Source organism: Chrysemys picta, chromosome 1 (assembly GCF_011386835.1).
Source record: "Chrysemys picta bellii isolate R12L10 chromosome 1, ASM1138683v2, whole genome shotgun sequence".
In the NCBI taxonomy this organism is placed as follows: Eukaryota; Metazoa; Chordata; order Testudines; family Emydidae; genus Chrysemys; species Chrysemys picta.
The window spans coordinates 8,299,094-8,318,786 of record NC_088791.1 but is presented as its reverse complement, the minus strand read 5'-3'; the positions used below and the strand labels follow the sequence as shown (position 1 = coordinate 8,318,786).

Below are 19,693 nucleotides of genomic sequence, written 5' to 3'. Positions count from 1 at the left end.
TCAGTGTCCAGAATGACCTCGGGAGAGATTGGGGAGCATAGAAGTGGTACACACACTTGTGGTGAAAAGTCTCCCGTGCTGGTAATTCTGGGACCTTTCACCAGAAGGCAGTTCCACGGGGTACTGGCACTTCCTGGAGATCTGCAGGCGTCTGTCTGTCCATGTGCCAGGCAACGCCCCTGAGTGCATGTGTATCCTACTCTCACGTTGAGTGGGTTCTGCCTTTCTCAGTTACCTTGGGGAGCAGCGGGGGACAGGGAGAGAGGTGGTCATTGTTTGATCATTGATTGTTGATGTGCTGTTGCAGCTGGCGCTACTGAAGGAACTGACCGATCTGCTCCTGAGGGATGGGCTTGAAGCGCTGATCCAGCGGCGAACCAGCTCCAGGAAAGGCAAGCCCGCCAAGAAAAAGGAGGGATCTACGCAAGCTACGGACTATGCTGTGAGTATTCATCCTCCTGAACTTCAGCGGCATCAGAGAGAAGAAGGGGAGGAGAGCGGGGGGAAATGGAGGCACCGAGAAATGGCTTGTTCAGGGCTCCAGAGAAAGTCATTGGCAGAGCCAGGAATAGAGCCCGTTCTCATTGACGCCAAGTCCTGTGGTTTCAATATCAAGATCTTCTTTCCCTTCCCCTCCCCTGCGGTGTTATCATTGCAAGGAAGAGTGGGGCTGCTGGTAGCAATGGTGGCTGGGAGCTGCAGGAGGACAGTTTATTGTCATGCAGATTCATAGAATCATAGAAGATCAGGGTTGGAAGGGACCTCAGGAGGTCATTTAGTCCAACCCCCTGCTCAAAGCAGGACCAATCCCCAACTAAATCATCCCAGCCAGGGCTTTGTCAAGCCTGACCTTAAAAACCTCTAAGGAAGGAGATTCCACCACCTCCCTAGGTAACCCATTCCAGTGCTTCACCACCCTCCTAGTGAAAAAGTTTTTCCTAATATCCAACCTAAACCTCCCCAACTGCAATTTGAGACCATTGCTCCTTGTTCTGTCATCTGCCACCACTGAGAATAGTCTAAATCCGTCCTCTTTGGAACCCCCTTTCAGGTAGTTGAAAGCAGCTATCAAATCCCCCCTTTTTCTTCTCTTCTGCAGACTAAACAATCCCAGTTCCCTCAGCCTCTCCTCATAAGTCATGTGCTCCAGACCCCTAATCATTTTTGTTGCCCTCCGCTGGACTCTTTCCAATTTTTCCACATCCTTCTTGTAGTGTGGGGCCCAAAACTGGACACAGTACTCCAGATGAGGCCTCACCAATGTCGAATAGAGGGGAACGATCACATCCCTTGATCTGCTGGCAATGCCCCTACTTATACAGCCCAGAATGCCGTTAGCCTTCTTGGCAACAAGGGCACACTGTTGACTCATATCCAGCTTCTCGTCCACTGTAACCCCTAGGTCCTTTTCTGCAGAACTGCTTCCTAGCCATTCGGTCCCTAGTCTGTAACAGTGCATAGGATTCTTCCGTCCTAAGTGCAGGACTCTGCACTTGTCCTTGTTGAACCTCATCAGGTTTCTTTTGGCCCAATCCTCTAATTTGTCTAGGTCCCTCTGTATCCTGTCCCTACCCTCCAGCATATCTACCACTCCTCCCAGTTTAGTGTCATCTGCAAACTTGCTGAGAGTGCAGTCCACGCCATCCTCCAGATCATTAATGAAGATATTGAACAAAACCGGCCCCAGGACCGACCCCTGGGGCACTCCTCTTGAAACCGGCTGCCAACTAGACATGGAGCCGTTGATCACTACCCGTTGAGCCCGATGATCTAGCCAGCTTTCTATCCACCTTATAGTCCATTCATCCAGCCCATACTTCTTTAACTTGCTGGCAAGAATACTGTGGGAGACAGTATCAAAAGCTTTGCTAAAGTCAAGGAATAACACATCCACTGCTTTCCCCTCATCCACAGACCCAGTTATCTCCTCATAGAAGGCAATTAGGTTAGTCAGGCATGACTTGCCCTTGGTGAATCCATGCTGACTGTTCCTGATCACTTTCCTCTCCTCTAAGTGCTTCAGAATTGATTCCTTGAGGACCTGCTCCATGATTTTTCCAGGGACTGAGGTGAGGCTGACTGGCCTGTAGTTCCCCGGATCCTCCTCCTTCCCTTTTTTAAAGATGGGCACTACATTTGCCTTTTTCCAGTCATCCGGGACCTCCCCTGATCGCCATGAGTTTTCAAAGATAATGGCCAATGGCTCTGCAATCACATCCGCCAACTCCTTTAGCACCCTCGGATGCAGCGCATCCGGCCCCATGGACTTGTGCTCATCCAGTTTTTCTAAATAGTCCCGAACCACTTCTTTCTCCACAGAGGGCTGGTCACCTTCTCCCAATACTGTGCTGCCCAGTGCAGCAGTCTGGAAGCTGACCTTGTTCGTGAAGACAGAGGCAAAAAAATCATTAAGTACATTAGCTTTTTCCACATCCTCTGTTACTAGGTTGCCTCCCTCATTCAGTAAGGGCCCACACTTTCCTTGACTTTCTTCTTGTTGCTAACATACCTGAAGAAACCCTTCTTGTTACTCTTAACATCTCTTGCTAGCTGCAACTCCAAGTGTGATTTGGCCTTCTGATTTCACTCCTGCACGCCTGAGCAATATTTTTATACTCCTCCCTGGTCATTTGTCCAATCTTCCACTTCTTGTAAGCTTCTTTTTTGCATTTAAGGTCAGCAAGGATTTCACTGTTAAGCCAAGCTGGTCGCCTACCATATTTCTTTCTACACATTGGGATGTTTTTTTCCTGCAACCTGAATAAGGATTCTTTAAAATACAGCCAGCTCTCCTGGACTCCTTTCCCCCTCATGTTATTCTCCCATGGGATCCTGCCCATCAGTTCCCTGAAGGAGTCAAAGTCTGCTTTTCTGAAGTCCAGGGTTCCATATTCTGCTGCTCTCCTTTCTTCCTTGTGTCAGGATCCTGAACTCGACCATCTCATGGTCACTGCCTCCCAGGTTCCCATCCACTTTTGCTTCCCCTACTAATTCTTCCCGGTTTTTGAGCAGCAGGTCTAGAAGAGCTCTGCCCCTAGTTGGTTCCTCCAGCACTTGCACCAGGAAATTGTCCCCTACACTTTCCAAAAACTTCCTGGATTGTCTGTGCACTGCTGTATTGCTCTCCCAGCAGACAGCGGGGTGATTAAAGTCTCCCATGAAAACCAGGGCCTGTGATCTAGTAACTTCTGCTAGTTGCCGGAAGAAAACCTCGTCCACCTCATCCCCCTGGTCTGGTGGTCTATAGCAGACTCCCACCACAACATCACCCTTGTTGCTCACACTTCTAAACTTAATCCAGAGACTCTCAGGTTTTTCTGCAGTTTCATACCAGAGCTCTCAGCAGTCATACTCCTCTCTTACATACAATGCAACTCCCCCACCTTTTCTGGTGATTTGTAGTAGCTAATACTGTTATGCCATCATATTATGTTGGAACATGTTAATGGCTGCTATCAAGTGGGTCTTTGATCTTGTTAAAGCGTACAGGTGAGGTAACCACCCTTCAGGCTAAATGAAAGGAGCAAGTAAGCTACTTTATGGAGTGAGATAATTGGAGACAATAGAAGATATTGCCCAAGGCAATCAGACACGTGGCAAAACCTGAGCAGGGCTAAGCCATGTGGGCTGAGAGGGTTCCCTAGGACTGGTTGCAAATCCAGGAATAGAGGATTGCTTGGCAAACTGTTTGTGTAGGTTAGAAGTAGAAAGCCAGCAGAAAATGAGAGCAGCTGTCATGGACACAGCCCTCACAGGGACCAGAGCCAGAGATCCTGGGGGCACAGGACTGGCTGGAAAGGCAGGATTGGAAACTGTGAGCAAGGAAACTGCCCGCTGTTGTTTGTTTCACTGTGTTCAGGGAAACCGGACTTTTTCTACATTCTTTACAAATAAAGAGGATCACTCCAAAGAATATATCTGGCTCGCATAATCAATTTCTGCCCCTAACAGAAACAACCCAGCCAGGCCCTGAATATTGGCTGATTGCTTGGGCCAAAGGGACAACAACATTTTAACCGACTCACGGGGCTTTTCACCTTAAAAAATCCCAGAGTGCTTTGGGCAGCCATCTGCTGCAAATGGCCTGGAACCAAACCATCAGAGCCAAACATCCCGGAAACGTGGGGTGTTTGAAATCTGAACCCAGGTCCAGATGGCCCTTCTCTTGACAAGCGAATGCAAAGCCTGGATGTGAAAAACCCCAGGGGTGTTTGAAATTGTTGTGCAGATTTTGGTTTTGTCTACACAGCAAGCGACAGCAGGTGTCAGAGCCCCGGTCTGCAGACTCCAGCGCTCAAGGCTCGCGCTACCAGCACTAAGAACAGACGTGTAGGTATTCAGGCTTGGGCTGGCTCTTGGGCTCTGAAGCCTAGGGAGGGGGATGGGCATCTACACCGCTGTTTTTAGTGCTGGAGCCCAAGTCTGTAGATCTGGGCTCTGGGGCTTGCTGCCACGGACTGTGTAGACGGACCCTTTGTGACCTGGTGGCCCCATCCCTACTGCACCCATTCGGCCCCATTGAAATGCAGCCACCTCTGGGGAGGGAGAGTGGCAATCAGCTGGCGCGCAGCTATGGTAAGAGGGGAAAATTTGGCCAGTGGCGCTGGAGCTAATCTCTACAGTCCTCAAGAGTAGCAGGCGCTCACCACAGAGAGCGGACAGGCTTCCTCTGCAAGACCTTCAAACAGCTGGTCTCACGGAACTCAATTAAATCTACCAGGAAAGGCTCACGGTCTTGTCTGACCCACTGGGAGCCCATGCTAAGATCACTCAACTGGGTCTAACCACTTTTCTTGGGATTTACAGGCTTCGTTGAAGTATGATTTTTCTAGCGACCCTCTTACCAGTATAGAAGTCACTGAAGAAGACCTGAGTATTGATGTTGGGCATCAGCTTACAGTTCCAGCAGCTGTAGGACAATCTACTAAGGTAACAATAAGTTGAGGCGGTTTAGTAGGATTCATTCTTCGCATTTGGGGTTAATGGGTAGCTCCTAGGTTACTTAGCCGTTACTAGGCTGTCTTCTCTAGGCTATGTTCATGTTCTTGCACAGTGCCCATCACCCATGGTAATCTGAACACCTTCCAAAGATAAAGTCAGCAGTTAGCATCTGTTTCTCCATGTGACTAGTATTTTCAAAAGAGCCCAGTGTTGGTCTAACTTTTTTCCCTCTGAAGTCAATGGTACAAATCTACTTGACTTCACTGGAAGCAGAGTTTGGCTGAATGCAGAGAACACTGGTACATTTCATCCTTTGGTGTTGCCAGTTCCTGATGTGACGGGTTGGATCACAGAAACCCCCTGGGGGCTGCCAACCGATGTGCCAAGACTACTTCTGCCCCTGCTTTCCCTGCCAGTTTGGGACTCCAGAGCCCTGCCTGGTTGTGCCAGACATGCTTGCCAGCCACAATCACAGACCCAGGTCTGAATCACGTCCTACAAACTGCAAGCTTAACTGAAAGCAGCTTAAGAAGTGTTCCTGTCTTTAACACTCAGATGCCCAGCTCCCAGTGGGGTCCAAACCCCAAATAAGTCTGTTTTACCCTGTATAAAGCTTATACAGGGTAAACTCATAAATTGTTCGCCCTCTATAACACTGATAGAGAGATATGCACACCTGTTTGCCCCCCCCCAAGGTATTAATACATACTCAGGGTTAAATAATAAGTAAAAAGTGATTTTATTAAATACAGAAAGTAGGATTTAAGTGGTTCCAAGTAGTAACAGACAGAATAAAGTGAATTACCAAGCAAAATAAAATAAAACATGCAAGCCTATGCCTAATAAAGTAAGAAAACTGAATACAGATAAAACCTCACCCTCAGAGGTGTTCCAGTAAGCTTCCTTTTACAGACTAGTCTCCTTGTAGTCTGGGTTCAGCAATCACTCACACCCCTGTAGTTACTGTCCTTTGTTCCAGTTTCTTTCAGGTATCCTTGGGGTGGAGAGGCTATCTCTTGAGCCAGCTGAAGACAAAATGGAGGGGTCTCCCAGGGGCTTAAATAGACTTTCCCTTGTGGGTGGAGACCCTCCTCTCCCCCTGTGTAGAATCCCAGCTACAAGATGGAGTTTTGGAGTCACATGGGCAAGTCACATGTCCATGCATGACTCAGAACTTACAGGTAGCAGCCATGGTTCACATGCTACCTTGAACGTCCTCAAGTAGACGCCTTATGTGGATTGGAGCCTTCCAAGATCCATTGCCCGTTAAGTGTTTCTTGATTGGGCACTTAACTTGCAAATTCCTTTCTAAAGAAGCTGACCAAATGCCTTACTAAGGCTATTTAAAATCAAACAAGTATACAGCCAATATTCATAACTTCGAATACAACAGTGACACACGCATACAAATAGGATGAGTACATTCAGTAGATCATAACCTTTACAGAGATACGTTACATGGCATATACAGCATAAAGCATATCCCAGTTATGTCATATATACATTCATAAGCATAGTCCCATAAAGCATTATGGGGTGCAACATCACACCTGAATCCATTGTGGGGCTTTTCTAATTTTCTCTGGATGAAAGGTTCGCGGCAGCTCGTTATCTGCGTACCCCCCCACCCCACCCCGTGTGCAGCTCAGTGGCAGGGAATGATGCTTCTAAATGTGTTGCTATTTGAAACCCAGATACCAGTGGCTTTATCTTCATTTGTCGTTGGTTGTTTCATAAAATGACTGGCAGAAGGGTGGTCCATTGGTTACGATGCTAGCTGGAGACTCAGGTTCAGTTCCTGCTCTGCTACAGACTTCTGGTATGGCCTTTGCCAAGTCACTTTGGAACAGATTTTTAAAGGTATTTAGGCATTGCTGCACTCAGTGCCTAACTGATTTAGAAACCTAAATCTCATTGAAAGTCAATGGGACTTAGGCTTCTAAGTCAGTTAGGCATTGAAATGTTGGGCAAAGCAACATCGAAATACATTTAAAAATCTGGGTCTTAGCCTCCCTTTGTTTCAGTTCCTCATCTGTAAATCGGGGCTCATCGCATTTTCCAGCACTGCCGGGGTAAGATAAATGCATGAAAGGTTGTGAAGTACTCAGATACCCAGTATCTCCTGGAGACACTTGCCCAGGATCGCTTAAAATGGAGTGAAGTCCTACGTGATGGTCCCCTGCATTTTGAACTTGCTCGCCGACAAGCTGAAGAGGACAAGAGGCGTAGAAGGAAGGCGAGACTGGCTTCCAATCATGGTCAATAGCCTCGTGCTGAGACTGAAAACATCTGCCCTCATTCCAATAGAACTTGTGGTTCAAGAATTGGCCTTATCAGCCACCTGAGGACCCATAACTCCCATGGAAGATGATCATACTCAGTAACGAGTGATCGCCCATCATCATCATCATTACTCAGATACCACGTTGGTATCCGAGCTAGATAGCATTAAAGTGATTGCAGCATGGGATTATTAGCACTTCTGTAGCACACAAAAACAAAGCGCTTCGCAAAGGTGGATGAGTAGCATTATCCCCATCTCACTGAATGAGGAAACATCAGTTCAGAGAACTGAAGTGACTCACACAAGATCACACAACAGACCTAAGGTGGGAATAGAATCCAGGTCTCCTAGTTCCAGGCCCGTGGACCCATGTGAATGCAGCTCTTTGGAAGACGCCGGTTAGCAGGAAGCCTCTAGTCACACACAGATATTTCTTTCCGCTGTGCCTCTTCAGCCCCCTTTCCCTGTTTTGTTAGGATGTAACAGGTCAGAAGAAACCTCTGGTTGATGGGACAACAGCCATCAGTCCTGGTGACTACACCGAGGTGGAAGTAATAGTAAACCAGAAGCGCTCATGTCAGAGACAGCCGGAGGCTGAGAAACGGGAAGGCCGCCCTAGAGCTCTGAATGCAACTCGGCTACAAACTAGCCAAGAAGAGCCCACTGCAGGGCGACAACATACTGCTGAAAATACCTCTCTTGAGTGCCAAGAGGTGGATGGGTCAGTGATAAGGGAGAATGAAGAAGTAACATTGAAAATCCCCTTGCACGCTTAGCAGCTTATATTTGGTTTGTATGCCCAAGCTAGACCTGTTTGTTGTTGAGCATCTCATACACCAGGTCAGACCCAACAAAGGTGCTTCTGTGGAATTTATAAACAGAGACATTCTCTGTCTGAGGGTATCTTCCCATTAACCCCAAATGAGACCAAAATGTCCCCACAGACTCTCTGAATATTGCTTCTGATACTCATTGAGGTGCCCACCTCAAAGCCCTGTTATAAAGCAAAAGGATTGGTCAGGCAACCAAAGGAAATGGGCTTACTTGTCCATAGCTTTCTGGAGACACCAACCTCACAGCCTGCTTCCTTTTAAAGCCCTCATGTGTGGAGAGGGTGATGTTTATATAATTTCCTTATTTCCCAGAATGCCATGCCCCAAGCCGGGACTACAACATGGCAGCCAAGAGAGACTACATTTCCCAGCCATCCTGCTGTCTTGGATCTCAAGTATCCCTGAGCCTGACCACTCCCTTTCTCTTTCTGCCAGGGGAGTTCCAGCCCACCCTACTCCTGAGACTCCAGGCTTGGGCCTTAAAGCTGGGATCACCTGCATGAGCCTTGTCATAAACTTCAGACTGTTTCCCCAGTTAATTCCTCCCCCTCAGCGACTGGGCCCCCTGACTGAGGGGAATTTTTAAGTGGCAAACATGGGACAATGTAGTGTTGGCCCAAGAGCACTCCCTTGGAAGTCTCAAAGGGCCTATTTAGTCCACTGCACCCACTGAGGACTGTGTAGCCTACAGGAAACCCGTCACCCACCACCACAGAGAGATTCCAGTCATGGTCTGTGCTGGGATTTTAAAAATTAAATCAGATTTGCAATGAGGTGCAGCCCTAGACACGGACATTCTCCTTTTCAGCACCAGCAAACATGCCCTGCTTCAAATACTGTCCCAATCCTCGCCAAGAGAAATCGGCCCTGAGTGCTCTAGTGCTGAGAGGGCAGTTCAGTCTCTATGCCCACTCCTCTCTTGGCCTCCGTTGAGAGTGGGTGCTAGCTGCCATGTGGATACAGGACTGGTTTTGAGATGAACAGAAACTCCACCTGGCTGATGGAGCCCGCAGATCGGATGGTGAACTGCCGAGTTTACATAGGGTCCCAAGAAATCTCTTTGTTTTTTTGTGCTTAAATTCAGTCCTTTGCGGATATCTGTTTGTTGGGAATTGAGCTTACCTTGTGTGACCGGGGTCCCAGTGGGGGTCAGCTAAGGTTACTCAATTGGGGTGAACTGCAAAGAATGGGGCAGACAAACCCCAAAGCTGGTGGATATTCCGATACTTAGATTTACCAAGCCAGCATAAAACAGCTTCTTTATTACCTTACTGGTTGCCCAAAACCCAACAACACAGTTCCCTTAAAGCAAACCAGCCTCAAACCTCCATCCAGGTACCTAAGTCAAATATGATGAAGATTTCTGAAAATCATATAAAGAAAAGGTTCTACCAATCCCAAAGGATCAGACGCATTATCACCCAGGTTAATGAATATTCCAGATCTTACCCAAATACACACTACAGCCAATTCTTATTAACTAAACTAAAATTTATTTAAAAAGAAAAGAGAGAGAGTATGGTTAAAAGATCAATATATATACAGACATGAGTTCAGTTCTTAAGGTTCAGATTCATAGCAGAGATGGTGAGTTTTGTAGTTGCAAAAAGTTCTTTCAGAAATAGTTCATAGGTTATAGTCCAATGTCCAATATCATTGCAGGGTGTTCCAGCTTAGAACAGGGATCTCAGTCCTTATGGCTTACGCTTCCCTTGTATGAAGCCTCAAGCAGATCTGAGATGACAGAATCAGGACCCACAGTGTCCTAGCATTCACTTGCCCATGCAGTGCTGGGTAAACAAGAGGCTTTTGATGTAACCTTTTGCTTTCTAAACACCACCAGTAATTAGTTACACAAATGAACATAGGGCAATTTATCCATTAGGCAGCCTATCACAAACTTCCAAGAGACATATAGACAATGACATTACTTCACCCAAGATTCATCTAAATGTTAATATTCCCTTTTGATCTCTGAATTAATAGTTATAGTGACAGACAGGAATTGTCTGTTTAAATGGCTAGCGTCTAAGATACATACAATTAGTGTCAAGTATCAGAGGAGCTTCTGCTCCAATACATCTGTTAGTCTAGAAGGTGCCACAGGACTCTTTGTCAGTATCAGAGGGGTAGCCCTGTTAGTCTGTATACACAAAAACAACGAGGAGTCCGGTGGCACCTTAAAGACGAACCGATTTATTTGGGCATAAGCTTTTGTGGGTAAAAATCCCACTTCTTCAGATGCATGGAGTAAAAATTACAGATACAGGCATAAATATACTGGCACATGAAGAGAAGGGAGTTACCTTTATGCCCAAATAAATCTGTTAGTCTTTAAGGTGCCACCAGACTCCTTGTTGTTTTTGACCTTACAAATGGAGAACCAGTGATGACACTTCTAACAATATAGGTTTGCATTTCAAAGTTCTAACCTATCTACCAGGAATGGCCCCCTTTACCATTCGCATACCTTTCTAACATGACTTTAAAGATGGGCTTTGGGTCATTCCGCCTGCAATAGGATAGCGGCTGGGCCCTCACCTGCAGTGTAGATAGCGCAAGTTTAAGACCCTGATCTTCTTGCCTCTCCCACATCCCACCTGAATGCCCTAACCTGTTGATGCATCTCTGTGGCCAAAAAGTCCATCCTGGACCTGCAAAACCTTCCCCGTGACATTTTTGTCAAAAACGATACCGTTCCCTGAAAAGTTTCGGTTTCAACGAATCGGTGTTTTCTGACCAAAAAACATTTCTTCAAAAAATTCCCACCCAGCTTTATCCATAACCAGCCTCCTGAGCTACTCAGACTGCCCATGGTCTGCTTTTAAACAATACTCTTGTTGACAGCAGTGTGTCCTGATTTACAACGGAGCACTCAGGAGTCGGTAACCTTGGCTGTGCATCATTGTACGTGTAGTGTTTATTGATCGTCATATTGCTATTGAATATCTGATAAAGGGAAAGGGTGAGTGTGAGAGGGAGTAATAAGACTTTTACCTCATGAACTGTATGTGACATAGGAGAGACGTGGTGCCTTAAAGAGAAATAACCTGCTTTCTTCAGGCTCGGCAGAGCCCAGCTGGTCTTGCTCTGGGGTCAGAACCTCCCGCACTGGGAAACATTTCTGAGGAGACACCAGAGCCCTTGAAGAAGAGGAGGAAGGAGAAAGACGTGAGCAGAGTAAGTGCTTTGCGTGGAGATGTATAAAAATGTCCATTCGCTGACTTTCAATTAATCTCTTCCCACACGTGACCCTAAAATAGACACTAAGGGAAGCTGCAGCCAAGGGGCTAGTGTTGATTGTTGGGGATCTACAAGAAAGTTTTGCCTAGGCTGGTCATTAAGAAAAGCTTCTGAACTGTCAGGGCAGTTAAGCACTGGGACAAATTATCTAGGGAGGTTGTGGAATCTCCATCAATGGAGGTTTTTAAGACAAACATCTGTCAGGGATGGTCTAGATCAGTGGTTCTTAACCTTTACTGCAGCCTGCACCCCTTTGGTTCTCAAAATATGTTCTCGCACCCCTTAAACCTAGATATATTTTTTGTTTGTATATTACAGTAATTGTTAAAAAATGTATAATGTTAATAAATACATTGGTTTGATGAAACAAAGAAGTTGTACTTACGTGCCTGTGCTTAATTTGTGTTTTCGATGATTTACCTTCTAAAAAAATCTGGCATGTTGCAACCCCAGGGGGTGCATGCACCCCAGGTTAAGAACCACTGGTCTAGATACTACTTAGCCCTGCCTCAGTGCCGGGGACTGGAATAGAATTATTGGACTGGAAGGGACCTCAAGAGGTCATCTAGTCCAGTCACCTGCACTCGTGGCTGGAGTAAGTATTATCTAGACCGTCAGTGCTTGGCTTAGGAACTCCTGAGGTCTAGCTCCGCATTCTCTCAGCTTCAGTTGGTTGGACCAGGCTGCCTGGCTCTGACTTGCTGCCTTCATTCTCTGCCATGCTCAGCCAGGCTCCATCCAGAGTCAGAATATCACTCCCCAGGAAATGGGTCCAGGGAGCTTCTGGCGCCCCTGAAGAAAAGGCCCTGGGGAGCGGAGGAAGGAGAAAGGAACCAACAGAGTAAGCCTCTGCACAGGCAGGGGTTTGACACCCTATGCCGTGTCTGGAAATCAACGAGTCTCCCTTGTCCCACCTGAGCCTGGTTGGGGGGGGATTTCAGGGTAGGACCAGGAGATTTGAGGCTTTCACCCCTTCTATGTTGGCATTTCACGCCTTTGTATTTCTCTGCCCTTCTGCACATGCCTAATTACATCCCCTTCTCGGAGCCTGAAACGAGCCACTTTGGTGTGTGCGTAGCCCAATGCCTGACAATAATAAACCAGCATGTTCAGTCTCGTGCTCCCGAGTGACCCTACACTAAGAAACCAGTGCCCTCAGCTCAGCAGCTCTCCAGCAATAGAACATAAGAACCAATGGTCCATCTAGCCCAACATCCTGGCATCCAAGAGTGGCCAACGCCCTATGCCCCTGTGGACTAGCGATGGGGTTAAGAGAGGCACAGTAAGGAAATCCACTGTCATTTTCAAGCATCCAGGTGTTTATTAGAGAGAGAGAAATATTATTTTAGAAAATACTGGGAGATACGCTGGCCGGGCCCTTTGAACTGAGCTGAAAACCAGTGGTGTATCCTTACAAATACCACTGCAATAATAGGCAGTGGGTTCTGGGTAGTTTGCGGCAATGATGCACATCAGGACGAAATCCAACTCTGATTAGAACAGACCTGCTGCCACTCCCCTCGCTTCAGGCCACAATCTTCTGCATAATGCCTGGCTCTGTCCCGAGATTTCAGAAGGAATTCAGATGCAAATCAGTGTAACTGTGAGCTAGTGTTCTGGGACCACTAGAGGGCGCCTGGAACATATGTATTGTAGCTCTGGGAACAGGTTCTCCGAACAAGGACACTATGGGAACTGGCAGGTTTCAAGATCTCTCCTGATGGCATATTTGTCTCTATTTCACTTCCCTGATTTTCCTTCTCCCTTCTCCAAGGGATATTTGAATGAAAACAAAATTCTTGTTGCTCAGAAGCACAGTCTGTGACCCAGATGTTCCTACATCTCTAGCAGTGGTTAGCACTTGAGTCGAATCTGGCAGAGATCCAGCCTATTTTAGGAGTTTCTTGGAGCCTCTCCCTGGAGAGGAAAGTCTTGTGGTTAAAGGGCTACAGCAGGAACCAGAAGATCTAGGTTTATTCTGTGCTCTGCTACCGATGTCTCTGTATGACCTTGGGCAAGTCCCTTAGGCCTCCGTTTTCAAAAGTTGCCCCCCTTTTGGGGTGCTTCAATGGTAGGGTGCCCAACTGGAGACATCTAGGCTTATCAGGGGTGCTGGGCACCCACAGCTCCCATTGATTTCAATTGGCATTTTGGGTAGAAATCAGTCCCCAGGGGTCTCAGGTTTGGCACCCCAAAATTGGGGCTCCCCAAATCCATGGCTACTTCTGAAAATGTCAACTTCATTCCTGCAAGTTGTTTCATGTCAGCAGACCCATGGGGCTCCATGCAGGGGCCGCCCACGTGGAATAATTCATGGGCTCAACCTTTCTGTGCCTCAGTTTCCCCATCTATAAAATGGGGGTGATAATACCTATTCATCTACTTCAGAGGGGGATTGTGAGGCTAAATGTATTGATACGCTTATATTCTGCACTGATGTGTGCCATAGCAGTGACTCTGAAAAGGATATGGGGCGATAGAGAACAAGCCACGGGACATGACCTCCCCGTGCAATGCTGTGGCAAAAAGGGGCTGCGGTGATCCTTGGCTGTATAAACAGGGAAGTAGTGAGTAGGGAAGTGATTTTTACCTTCGGGTAGGGCCATGGTGAGACTAACACTGGAATGCTGCATCCAGTTCTGGTGTCCGCATTTTTAAAAGGCTATTAAAAACTACAGAGGGTGCAGAAAAGAGCCACGAAAATGATCTGAAGATTGGAGAAAATGCCCTATGGTGAGAGGGTCCGAGAGTTCAGTCTGGTTAGTTTGTCAAAAAGAAGCTTGAGAGGTGACTTGGTTACACCGTGTAAGTACTTCCGTGGGGAGAAGCGAGCAAGTACTTAAGGGCTCTTTGCTCTAGCGGAGAAAGACAGAACAAGAGCCAGTGGCTGGAAGCTGCACCCAGACAAACCCCAGTTAAGATTGTACCTAATTGGTGTCTACATTTGGCACAAAGGGATTAGTCCCTCGAACAATCTGGGAAGGGGAGAAGCAGATTCGGGGGTGGCGGAAGCTTCCTAAAAATGGGGGGGCCACCAACACCAAACTGTGGCCCCACCCCCGTGCTACCCCCCTGAGACCCCGCCCCCACGATGCCCTTTCTCCCTGAGGCCCTGCTCCCATGATGCCTCTTACCCCAAGACCCCACCCCTCACTCACTCTTCTCCTACCTCCCCCTGCCCCGTCGCTTGCCCTTATGGATGGTAAAAAGTGGGAGGGCCATGGCCCCCTGCGCCCCACCCCTCCTTCCAGTACCCCTGGGTGGATTCGCCATCTCTTGTTGTCTTCAGCTCAAGATTGGCTGCCCTTCTGGACGCTGGGCTTCAGCCAAACACAAGATATGCGTTCGTCAAACACAGATTATTGGCAGACATGCCAAACCTGCGGAAAAAACGCAGAAAGTGGGCTTGTTTTCAGCTTAATTGGCTTGTGAGTTGCTTGTTGGCTAGTTTTTGGCTTGTAACTTGTTGCTTGTTTGGCTTGTATCTTGTTGCTTGTTGTAGCTTGTTGCTTCTTTTTTTTTTTTTGATCGGCTCCCAGCAAGCAGGGGCAAAGGGGGTAAGCAGGGGCAAGGTGGCGAGAGAGTCAGGTGCACAGCAGGCCCACCACAGTCCCAGACTGCACGCCGGGGGGATCTAGTCACAGAGTGTTGGGGTTCTTAGGGATTGGCTTGTTTTCAAAGAGGATTAGCTTAATTTTTGGCTTATTGTGAAAGTCAGGGTGCTTATTTACCGCGTGAAAGTTGGCAACTGTGGTTATTGGGCTCAGCTGGGTGAAATGTTGTGCCAGAGGCCAGACGAGATGATCTAATGGTCCCTTCTGGCCTTCTGCGAATCCGTAGAAAAGCCTAGACATTAAGTCAGGATCCCCGGGTTGTAATGTCGCGTTTAGTTCCTATGGCAATAGTTATGGGCCCATCCCTGCCAGCACTCATTCCTGAGTGTCATCGCACTGAGACCAAACCCAGAAAATTCTGCCTTCAGGTGAGGAACAGTGGTGGGGGGGGGGGCAGCAGAGAAACAGCTAGACCAAAAATACCCTACTTTCATGCAAATGACCCTTGCACCGTCGAGGCAGTATTGTTTCTACAGATGGAACATTTCCCAGGAGTTCTCAGTAGGTCTGCAACAGGCCCTTTCATTCTGACAGCCAAACTAAACCCTCCGAAACGCCAAAGCCCATTCTAATCTCAACTTCAGAGCAGTCTCCTGCTGTTGATTTTGATGTAAAACTCCCCTGGACTTCATTGCGGGTTCTGTGTATGCAACAGTGGCAAGATACCAGCTTCCCTCTCCTCTTTACTTGCAGCGTGGCTCAGGTGTCTTTGGTTAAATAACCACATACCCACCAGGGGGAAATACAGCTAGAGATAAATATAGCCGGTTGTTGTCCCCATTAGCAGCAGCTCTAATCAGGAAGCATAACCATTAAAAGGTTCATGGGGCCCTTGACAGGTGTTGAGTTGACAATAACCCAAGCAGTTGGCTCCAGAGGTCCAATTTCTTGGTGGTAGAAGAGTTTACTAAAAGTGGGCTGTGGAATCAAATTAACTTGGTCGGAGAGAAAGGCAAAGCCAACCCAAGTAGTTGTGTCATACATAAGAACGGCTGTACTGGGTCAGACTAAAGGTCCATCTAGCCCAATATCCTGTCTTCCGACAGTGGCCAATGCCAGGTGCCCCAGAGGGAATGAACAGAACAGGTAATCATGAAGTGATCCATCCCCTGTTGCCTATTCCCAGCTTCTGGCAAACAGAGGTTAGGGACACCATCCCTGCCCATCCTGGCTAATAGCCATTGATGGACATATCCTCCATGAACTTATCTAGTTCTTTTTTGAACTCTGTTCTAGTCTTGGCCTTCACAACATCCTCTGGCAAGGAGTTCCACAAGTTAACTGTGTGTTTTGTGCAAAAATACTTCCTTTTGTTTGTTTTAAACCTGCCATCCTGGATGGGAAGTAGAAGTTACTTTCCTCCATTTGAGTAATAACACTAAGAGTACTGCCTGAGACCTCCCATCCAACCATCTTGGCCACTGCAAAGAATCCTATAGCGCCAATGCCAAGAGAGCTCCCAGTCTGAATTGTGCTGTTTTCTTTTGCAGCCTCATCATTCAGTGGGCAACAATGGTTCTTCTGAAGCAGCTGATACAGTCCTCCCAGACATAAAGGTAACAGGCCACATCTGCTTGCCCTTGCTTAGCTCCTTCCACATCCCCCGCTCCACAGGAGGTAACATGTTTCAGGTCTTCGTGAGCCTGGCCTTGCTCCTGGAAATTGCTCCATGCAGATCATTGAAGTCAACATGGGCGCAATGGCAAAGATGCACAGAGCAGCTTGCAGGCCTGGAGCCCTCGAGATAAAAGGTTCCTGCTATAGTCCCCGTAGCTATTATTCTGATTCCTTATTTGTAGCATGTAGGAGCCCCAGTCATGGACCAGGACCCCACGATGTTAGGTTTGTAAACATGGGAAAGTCACGTCACCGCTCTGGGCCTCAATTTTCCCATCTGTAAAATGGGGATAAAGATACCTCTTTTATAAAGTGCTTTGAGATCTACTGATGAGAAGGGCTAGATAAGAGCTGGCTATTCATATATAATTATTAATATATTAACAAATAGACAGTCCCTGCCCCAAAGTTTACAATCTAACCTAATCTATCAAGTCCCTTATCTTTTAAATTATGTCATTATAGCAAGCACAAGTAGCATCCACTGTAGTTAAACTGTATAGCTTCTGTTTATCACCCTCTTTTCCCATCCTTGTAACTTTCCAAAACTTTCATTTTGGGGGCTGAAACTTTCCTCTCTTGGTAAAACCTTCCAGGTAGGAAAGTGGGTTTTTTTTCCCCCCTAGAGCATTTCAACAAATTCCTTTGGGTTGTCTGGAGTTTGACAAGGTGGGGGAAGGAACCAAACCACCGCTTTAAAAAACATTCTTGTAGATATCATAAAATCCACCCACCTAAAGGGCATACTCGTCCGCACCCGCTCAGTGGGGTGCACCAGTGATGTCTGCCCGAAGCTAGAGGATGCACCTGTTACAGCTTTGGCTAACAGAGCTGGGTCTTTTAGCAGTACAGGCTCATGGTTTAGGCTCCAGAGGTCACAGGTTCTATCCCTGCTGCTGAAGACCTACCTGGAGTCTGTTGAACGACTAGGAATGAATAAGACTAATGGGGGAAATTACCACAACTGAGCTCCCGTGGTGGAGATGAACATGCGATACTCTTACCACATAGCTCCTTCTTTCATAAACCCCTCTTATGGCGGAACAACTGGGGCCAGGAAAACTCAAGCCACACAGGAAGTACCCAACCCCTTTGGGCCTGGTGCTTGCTCACATGGACAACGTTCAAGTTTGTCTTGCACCAACAGGCTGGTCGGTCAGTTATTAGATGCACGAGGACCCGTGACCATAATCTCTACCATTCACCAGCGGTTCCCCAGTCTCTTCTTTCCCATTTCCAACAACTCCCCTCTTCAGCTTTCTGCACTGTCCATCCCTAAGTAGCTCTGCCTTTTTGTCCCCTTCCCAGATGTGCAAGGATCATGAGCTGGTAATAATCCCAGAGGTACAAAAGAAGCCAGTTAATGAATTAAATTAAAGCGAGAACTAGTGGGGAGCTGGGAGAAATACGGTTATTTTGCTTTTTACTTCACTCCATTTTATTTTGGGGGGACGCGATGAGCGAATGCATTGATTTGATCAATTTGGTTCCCAGTGAATTATTCAATGATTATTATTTATTTATGTGTATTGCAGCAATGCTTAGGAGCCCAGTCATGGCCCATTGTGCTAGGTGCTGTACGAACAAAGAACAAAACGAGAGTCCCTGCTCCAAAGGGTTTACGATTTATTCAGGGTAAAATCCTCTCCTGTGAAGAGGGCTTGCCTGGAACAAAGTGATGCCCCCTGTTCTTGTGTTGGCCCTCTGCATGGAGTCAATTTCATTCACACTTCCTGTAACAAATCACTTCCAAAACGTTGTAAATAGCAGACGGAAACCACCCTGGGGCTTGGTATCAATATTTTCATGCTACAGTTCTTTTTCTCTGAGGCCCGATATTTCTGTCACAATGGGTTAGATTCTGATTCCCTTCCTCATGCCGAGTAGCACCGTATTGCACGGAGAGTCACATTAAAGTCAGTGGGTGATGTACATGCATCCCAGGCGAAAGTAACCAGTCTTATTTGCTTCATAACATGCAGTTACGTGTGAGAGGAAGAACGAGTTTGTAGTTAAAACACATGGGTGGGAGTTTAAAAAATGGGGTTCTGTTCCTGACTCTTCCACAGACAAAGACCTACGATCCACTAGGGTAGTTGAGTTTATTTCAGCATGAATCACTCAACTCCTTTGTTTTCATGTCCTGGCGGTTCATGGTGTGTGAGTGGCGTGGGGAGTAATGTCTGGCAACTTCTAATTTCCTCCCTTTCAAAATACAGGAGCAGATAGTTGGGTGCAATTAATATGTAGGAACTGCTATAGGCATCGAGTGTTTACTGCTAGGGCAGGTGACCCTTAGCACACTTTCTACCATATACATCTCACACGTATGCTGCCAGAACATCCCAAAACACAAACATTGCAAACATCTGTGAGTTGCAGATTAAGCCATTCCCATCTGGTCTTTCATCACATGTGGTGGTGGGGCCTTTGGCCATTAATATTCCAGTGCTTTCAGTGGACTATACCAAGTCCACTAAGCACCACAGCAGGTGTGCTGTACCTAGACTCAGCTAGTGCACCAAGCACCACTGCAGTTGTGTGTTACCTAGACATGGTTGGTACATGTAATAGCCCAAAAGGTAGGTGCATTCTTCCTGGATGTACCTGGTATCTTCAGCAACACTGCAGGTGAATTCTACATGGACGCACCTGAACAGTTCAGTGACACTCTTGCAATTAACACTAGCAATTGCAATGTGTTGGCTTTTTTGAAGTAGCAGTAAAGTTATGGCACAGTGTAAAATTAAATAATCCAACTTACGCATCTGATTGCTTTAAGGGATGCTGTTTTCCTTCACGCAGGAAAATGCAGATCCAGTTGACGGCCCTGAGTTAACGAGCCATGTTAGAGTCAGAAGAACGGCTGAGAGACAGAGGCACATGGTAAAGACCCCTGTTTCCACCACCTCAGTCTGTTATGCCTGAGCGCAAAGCAATCAACGCTATTTGGAAGGAAGCGGTAATAACTCCCTGTTGTCCCTATACAGGCTCACTCGCCTGGTGCCGCTGGAGTTCAGAAATCCCCAGCTGGATATATGGTAAGCGATGGCTGAATATCTGGAGTGTTTGCAGAGATAGTGCTTATGAGATTCATAGATTCATAGATTCTAGGACTGGAAGGGACCTCAAGAGGTCATCGAGTCCAGTCCTCTGCCCTC

General features: G+C 47.1%; 1 protein-coding gene across 15 annotated transcripts in view; it reads left to right on the top strand.

Annotated features, from left to right (window-relative positions):
- LOC101937181 (collagen alpha-1(VII) chain-like) overlaps positions 1-19,693 on the top strand; it is a 216,523-nt gene that overhangs the window by 116,345 nt on the left and 80,485 nt on the right. For 14 of the 15 annotated variants that reach the window (XM_065552743.1, XM_065552766.1, XM_065552759.1 and 11 more), the window contains 7 exons: positions 308-442; positions 4,807-4,929; positions 7,702-7,971; positions 11,122-11,238; positions 16,406-16,471; positions 19,338-19,418; positions 19,523-19,573. In XM_065552743.1, coding sequence (XP_065408815.1) covers positions 308-442; positions 4,807-4,929; positions 7,702-7,971; positions 11,122-11,238; positions 16,406-16,471; positions 19,338-19,418; positions 19,523-19,573 — 843 coding nt within the window. The remainder of the gene's footprint in view (positions 1-307; positions 443-4,806; positions 4,930-7,701; positions 7,972-11,121; positions 11,239-16,405; positions 16,472-19,337; positions 19,419-19,522; positions 19,574-19,693) is intronic. The other variant, XM_065552778.1, reaches the window with a different exon arrangement.